The 7,559-nt window shown below is 46.7% G+C and overlaps 1 protein-coding gene across 2 annotated transcripts in view; it reads left to right on the top strand.

The window, feature by feature from the left end:
* Positions 1-2,942: 2,942 nt before the first annotated feature.
* Positions 2,943-7,559, top strand: part of Arhgap25 (Rho GTPase activating protein 25) — an 80,850-nt gene continuing 76,233 nt past the window's right edge. For both annotated transcript variants that reach the window (XM_021190420.1, XM_021190418.1), the window contains exon 1: positions 2,943-3,368. Coding sequence is in view for 1 of the 2 variants with exons in the window: in XM_021190418.1 (XP_021046077.1) it covers positions 3,308-3,368 (61 nt within the window). In the remaining variant the exon portion in view is untranslated. The remainder of the gene's footprint in view (positions 3,369-7,559) is intronic.

The raw sequence follows: 7,559 nt of genomic DNA, 5'->3' as shown, positions 1-7,559 counted from the left end.
CCTCCCTCCCTCCCTCCCTCCCTCTCTCCCTCCTTCCTTCATTCTTTCCTTTCTTCCTTCCTCTCTTTCTTTTTCTTTTCTTTCTTTTGTGACAGGCTCTGACTCTTGAAGTGCAGGCTGCTCTTAAACCAGCACCACAGCCCGTCCTTTTTGAAACCTTCCCATCTCCCTGACAAGTTTGTCAAGTCAGAGTGTAGCAGCAGCTGCTTCAGGACACCTTCTCTCTCTCCAGTCCCTCTCACGCCCCTCCCACAGGGACTTTCACAGCTCCGTTCTTCCTCAGCACATCCCTCCTCTTGTTATATTTAGCCAGTCACTGAATTGGGCTCCTGCTTCCTATTGGCTGCATCTGGGGGGGGGGGGTGAGAGGAGAGAAAGGAAGGAGAGAGGCTGAAACCAAGTTGCTTGCTCATGAACTTTCTTCCGGCAAAACGTTTATGTCTTAATAAATGGTCAGGATGAATAAGCAAACACACGGATGTCTTCTTTCCTTACTGCTGATATTAACTCAGTCTTTACTATTGGACATCCAGTTCTTCATCCTCTAAAGGTCAGAGATGTGCCGCAGTAGCCACACCAAGCTTCTACTCCCCCCTCAGGAGTTGACACCCACCGACCCCCCACTCAGGATCTGATAGCCAGCACCGACCTCTGTGGGCTGCCGCGAGCAGCCTTGCCATAGCTGCTGCTGCATTTGCTGACTGACTTTCTGAGTGTGCACACCAACTTCCCCTTGGGTCATATGTTTTTCCAAGACTCACAGGAACTCACCCCCAAAGAGTCCAGGAAGTTCCCTATGTGTCTCTCAATGCCACCTTCAGAATGTCGTCAGAATTCCTAATTTAAAGATCCCAGGACCTTTGGATGTTAAGCTCCCCGTGGAGCTGCTACCAGGATGGTGCTCAGGGGGGCTATCAGATAGGGAACCACTGCGTGCTGGGCCAGGCAGGAAGTAATGTAGATCACAGACTCCAAAGTCCCCAAGAGCCAAAGTTAAGGAATCCAGCACCCCTGTGGCACCAGGTGGCAGTCGGGTCAGGAGGCAGTCCCTTTTTTCTCATTGCTGTGTGTACTTCCTGTCTCTGTGTTGGTGTGCTTGCTCATGTGACTCATGTTGGCCAATGAAATGTAAGCAGAGACGATGAGCACAGAGGCTTGGGATACATTTTTTGGTTCATGTGGTCCTTTAGTTCTCAATGAGAAGGACACACCCTGGGTCAGCACACTCAGGCCCCGGGTGTTCACACTAGTCTGCGATGCCTCTTAGAGATGAAAGCAACGATGTACATAACTTGGAACTTAAAATTGGCCTAGTCTGGAAACACCCATACATTATATATGTGGGCTAATATATATGTGGGTCATTATCTATGTTGGGTAACTAAAGTCTTAGGGCAGCCATGATCATCAAGATGATAAAGATGTATAAGGAGCCCACTGGGTGTAATCACGACTTACAGAGAGAAAAAGGAGAAAGAGAGAGAAACCAGACATAAAATACCAGGAAAAGAGGCAGAAAACCAGGCTGGTCACAGAGTTCTGCAAATTGGCAGTGGACACCTCTGTCCATTGCTGATAGGGCTGTGAGGTGAGGATGGAGACCTGGCCTGCTGGTTCAGTGACAGGAAAGCTGTTGGAGTCCTTGAGAAGCTGTTCTATGGGGTCCTGGGGGCAAAAGCTTCAGTGGGAGAAATCCAGGGAAGAAAAGGAGGAGAGACGACAGCAAGTCTAACAGTCCATTAAAAACAAACTCTCAGAAATAGGCAAAGCCAACCGAGGAAGTGGTGTCAAGAGAGATTTTTTTTTTCAGATGTGAAAAACATTGTAATGCTAATATTGGTTGGAAAGATCCAAGAGAAAATAGAAAGAGGAGATGGAGCTGAGCTGGGGACAGGGGAGGTGGCTCATGCAGCAGGTAACCGGAAGCTGGGTCATCTGCCCATAGCCTGTGGGAGGTGAGGGAAAGCAGTTGCCCAGGGGAAACCGAGGTAGATGGCCCAGGCCCCAGGCATGTGCGGTGCGCCTGGTGATTAAGCGGAAGGCTCAGAGCCTGCAGAAACTTCATAGCAGCCCTGTGAAGTCATTCTGTTAAGTGCTATACTTACAGATGAGGGAATCAAGACAGAAAATAATGGTTCAAGAGCCACATCCAAAGTCACTCGGCCTGAAGATGGCAAAACTAGCCTTTGAACACAGCAGTCCGGTTCAAGGGCCTAGATGCTCAACCGCTAGCTCAAGCTGACCCAGTTGAAGATGTAAAAGCCTGCCACAGACTGAGCTAGAGAGAATGAAGGTCAAATCAGTGCTTGTGGGGTAACGGCTGTGTGTCAAGAGTCTGTCCCACCAGCTTCTGCAATGACTCTTTACCCCACAGTTGTTAAGGATCCTGTTTCTCAGAAGAAGACGTGGAGGCCCAAGAAGAATCTGTTAATAGGGGAGGAAAACTGAGTTTTTTACACATCGGGGTCTGGTTATAAATGCCACAGCATACACAGGGGGAAGAAGCAGTGACTCTTTGTGTGGCTCTGCCTGGCTGGGATCAAAGTCCCCGCTGCTGAGAGCATCCCAGCCTTGCGTGCATCAGGTGGGGACCACTGGAAACCTTCTACCCAAGCAGGTGTCAACGATGTGGTCCTTTCACAGCAGGAATTTTTAAAGATGGTAACTTGGGCAGAATGCCGGCTGCCTGCCTGACCGCTTTTAGCCGCCAAAATCTGGAGTCAAGAAGAACACGGGAGTCCAGGCACATGGTGAGAGCCTTGGGAGTCTCTTTCCATTTAATTAAAACCACAGCCTTATAACACAAACATGTACTAGCTTTACAAAAAATTTCTAAATAACGTCTTCTGAAGACAGTGTGCTCATAATGCTACAACGCTGAACAGCCAGCCACTTCCTCAAAACGCAAGGAAGCAGACAGTTAAGAAAAAAAAAAAAAAAGCAGTTGTTTATCACAACCTCACTTCAGTAAGGCCTGAGATTCTGTCGAGCTCTGCTTCCCAAGAGGCAGTGTCAACTGGGACATTTCTGGTAAATCTGAACGCAAAGCGGGGTGCCAGCCCCTGGGGGACTGTGGGTGGGACTTGGGGCATTTGGGTGCCATCCCCGAGTGACAGATGGATGGACGGTTCATGTGAGAGAAAGGAGGAGACACGTGGGCAGATCGGTCTGGAACGTAAGAGTGCCTGCAAAGCAATCAACAGGCAGAGAAGGCAGAGGAACCGAAGGGAAGATCAGAAAAGCAAGAAGGGCACAGCCTGTGACACACTAGCCACTTGACCAGCTACTCACCCACATCGGAAGCAAAATGTCCCTGAAGCTGCCAAGGAACTGGGATTTCAATTTGAAAGCAGAGGCTTCAAAAATAGGTAAGGTCAGGGTCCAGGTCTTTCCTCAGGGGTTCTTATGCGTGAGCACCCACTATTTGCATTCCGGGTTGTGGGAGCTCAGTCGGCCAAAGCACACCACACAGCAACACCGAGCTTGGCAGAGATGTGCATCCGGGTGGACGTGTCCTGAGAAGTTCCAGCATGCTGGTGTGTGTGTGTGTGTGTGTGTGGGGGGGTGTTCTCTTCTCTCTGGGGGTGGGCTATGTGGGTCAAGGGAACTTCGGATGGTTTCGGCTGTGCATTGGACACAAAACTGAGATTTTGTTTCTGTCATTGGAAAGTCGGTTCTGTCTGGCATGGAACGTCGTCTAACTGTTGAATGGCTTTCAGTATTTTGAAGTGATTCATCTGTGGATGAATTCAAGGGAGTGTCACATTTTTTTTGTGAGCTCAGAGGCCAATGAGGGGCTACCTATAGTTAAAATTAGACAAGGAGAACAGGGTGAGAGAATAGAGGCTTTTGAAGTATAATAACAGTATTCTAAGGAACAGAACGGGGGAGAACCCAGGAGAGTTGGAAAAGATAGACTTTAGTTAGTTATGAAGGATAATTCGAGGTGTTCATATCGTTTTCCTCTAACGATGGTGATATATATTTGTCAGATCTATTGTTTGTTATTATATAGATGTCTTGTTTTCTTGCCACCCCCTGCCCCATGGATTCTCGCTCCGTAGCTCTAGTTGGCCTGAAACTTGCTATGGAAACTTAGATTCACAGAGTTACTTTAGTGCTCAGATTATCGGCATGGCCTGAATATCTGATATTTCTTCTGTTATTAAATTTTAATTTTAAATTGATCACAGTCAGATGAAGTACACACACACACACACACACACACACACACACACACGACTGTCTACTCAGTGAGATATATTTCTTGATTTTAGACTTTACAGTGTTGAGGTGTTTGCAAACAGTATGGAAGGATTTTGCTTAGAAGAAAGTTTTGGCCAGATGGTTCATGGTGGTTGGTGTGTTAAAATAAGTAGTCCACTAAAAACTCACCGATAGGAAACAGGTCAGAAAGGGGCTTTGAAATGAAACTGAAAGTAACCAGAGAAGCCATTTATTTTGGTGATCAGGAGCCCACATTTCCAAACAGAGCTGGAACTGTGTGCTAAGGCCAGTTCCAAGATGTGACACAGGGAAGAAGGAGCCGTCTCTCCTGCCCATACAAACATACACGGCTAACTCTCACTAAGTCACTCAGAGTCAATTTTAAGGTAGAATATCTGTCCCTCTGCTCCTTGGTAAGTGTCCCACCTCCCCACTGTAAAGGCATTCCACTCTCTCACCTTCCATATTTCAGCTAAAGATGGGACACTTGGGAAAATAAATGTTAGATTTTTTTTCCAGCGATATAGAAAAATCAGCACATTAGATTCTCAAGCCTAGAATTAGACTGAAAGGGGTTCCATAATCTCTTTGAGTGGTTCTTACGGGTGTCCCCCTGGGTTGCTTACTGTAGAGCACCCTTTACTCCTGGAAACACAGAGCGTCAGAGTCCACTCTGACTGTGAAGTCAGACTCTCAAGAGGGTCCCAGCATCCTGCCTTTTAATGAGCATCTCTATCTGATGAGCTGTCGGTTCCCTGAGCTAAGCATAGCAGGGCTCGGTCATTGTGGAAGTAGCACAGCTCCTAGTGCCTGGACCCACTGGGCAAATAATGTTTGAAGTCTGATTACCAGAATTCAATATCATTTAATATCACTTAATAACGTATAATAACAATACGGTTTAGAAGAGTCTTTGCCAGTGACATCTACATGTTTGTCACCATGTAGCAGAGTGTCACACGAACTGGGATCCAGATTATAGGTAGAGCCAGCCCCCCTGAGGAGAAAGTACCTGACTCAGTTACAAGATCTCCAGTCCCTTGTCCCACATCCCAAGTCCAGATACAGCTGTAGGAATCCGTTTATCAATATGCCAGAAAAGCCACTTCCAGAGGAAGGGTGGTGCAACTGGGAGTCCCCACAGGGAAGCCAGGAACTGTGGCTTTCTAGCCTGGGTATTATGGTATAGAAGGATCGGGCTTCTTAGCCTGGTCACTGATGACATTTGTGACTGGACAATTCTTGATTGCAGGGGCTTTTCTGCACATTGTAAGAAGGCAGCATCCCTGGCCTCTCACCCTCTAGAAGGTGGTAACACCCATCTACCACTGCCCACTGTGGCAACCAAAAATGCCTTCAGTCCCCTGGGGAGAGGTGGCAGTAATATTTTCCCTAGACCTCTGTACCTGAGTGTTGCCATTATAAGGTCATGGGGGACTGGAGCCCACACGTCACAATTCACTTTCTAGTTCAGTTTTTAGGAGGCTCTTACTAAGGTGTGATTTGAAGGGGATGAGAGAAAACTTGAGCACTTCAAGAAAGGCTCTCAATGGGAAAATACAAGCTTCCCCTCTACCCCATCACATCCCCCCTGTGGAGCCCAGCAGGGGGCCTGCTTGCCCATTCAGTTCCTCTAATCTTGAGTGCTGAGCCAGGGCTGCAGAGAAAGCCAACTTTAGATGTGGGGGAGGACTCTGAGGCTCTGCTCCTCCTCCTCAGAGAATGGCAGGTTCCCTCAGAATAACAGAACTGCCAGGAGACCACCAGTATGGCCTGAGTGCAGAGATGAAAGGTGGAGAACTAGGTCACATTGCATCTGACCTATCAATCCTGATGGGGAACAAGGATTAGAAATAGAAAATTAAAGGGCACCAATCTGGGCTTGAAGTGGGACCAGGAACACATCTTTCTTCCTCAGATGTAGCATTATCTACCATTTTAGTCTAGCAGACCACTTAGGATGATAATACATCATGTGTGAGTACATCTCACTGATAAAGTCTGTTCCCATAGTTAACCACTGTTAACAAACTTTGCATGATTTGATGGTTTGCTATCCTGGATTTGTTTTTGTTGTTTGTTTGATATACAACCAGGTGCATGGATTGCTGAGCTAGGACCTTCAACACCACACAAATGTGTTAGGTAACAAATGTTACCCGCACATTTTAGTCCAGAAGACATCCATGAATAATCGGAAAGTATGTAGAGAACACAAATAGTAATGCTTGACCAACAAACATGAAAATATACAATCCTATCAGTCAGGGAGTGCAAATGAGAAGCATCGTGGATCATTTGTTCTCATCCATTAACTCAAACAACTGAGGAAATCTGATCATGCCAAGGGTTATCGATGATGCAGTGTAAGAAGGTCTCACAAGCCAAGCATGCTGCCATTGTGGAGGATGGCGCGACAGAGCTCTGCTGATAGATTCACAAATCTTACTCTTGTGTTTCTCTCCTGAGACATCCTAGAGACGAGCTGTGCATACCAGTGGATTAAATCTGCAGAAGTCTACATGTTCATCAGCAAGGGAATAGGTTAATGCTCAGTGGCATCTCCATAAGATGGAACACCTCCCAAGGGTAGAGTATCATTAATTAGTTTATGCCCAAGTGAAACGGAGTCTCAGCAACTTAATATTGGAATTCTCAGAAGGATGGAATGAAACTCATCCATATTAAGTTTTAAAAAACTACCCATGCTTGTGGCAAATCTATAAAGAAAAACAAAGAATCAGATCATATAAAATTCAGGGTTATTGATCTTTGGGAAGGGAAAGGATGATCCTTTGGGAAAAAGCATTTGGGAAGGTCCCATGTCACCAGTCCACACACATGGTTATGTATCAAATGAACAACGAGACTAATTCAGAGACACACAAACCATCAGAACCATGCAAGCTTTGTAAACAGTGGTTAACTGTAGGAAATTGTCAATGAGATGTGCTCACACATGATACATTATTATTCTAAATGTTCTGTATTAAGAACCAGTGTTACTGTATTGATAAAAAAAAAAAAAAATACCCAAAGCTAGCACCCATTCCCAAGTGCCTGACCAAGCGAATTGGCCAAGGTCTTCAGGCAACACGTGCTCCTTTAGCAACCCAGCAGCTGGCTCCAAAGCCCTACGTGAGCTGAAGAAGCTCCACTAAGCTAGGACCTGCACTTGCTGTTCCACAGATGTCTGTCCACACATCCCACCGATGTCCCAGGCACATCGTTCCCAGAGCTCCAGCATTCCACAGTTGCCAGGCCAGCCTGCCTGAGTCCACCTGAACACCCGAATGCTGCTGCTCCCCAGCGAGACACACGGACACCATGCA

Source organism: Mus pahari, chromosome 2 (genome assembly GCF_900095145.1).
Source record: "Mus pahari chromosome 2, PAHARI_EIJ_v1.1, whole genome shotgun sequence".
NCBI lineage: Eukaryota > Metazoa > Chordata > Mammalia > Rodentia > Muridae > Mus > Mus pahari.
Note: the sequence above shows the minus strand (reverse complement) of the source record. Positions and strands in the feature narration are given on the sequence as shown.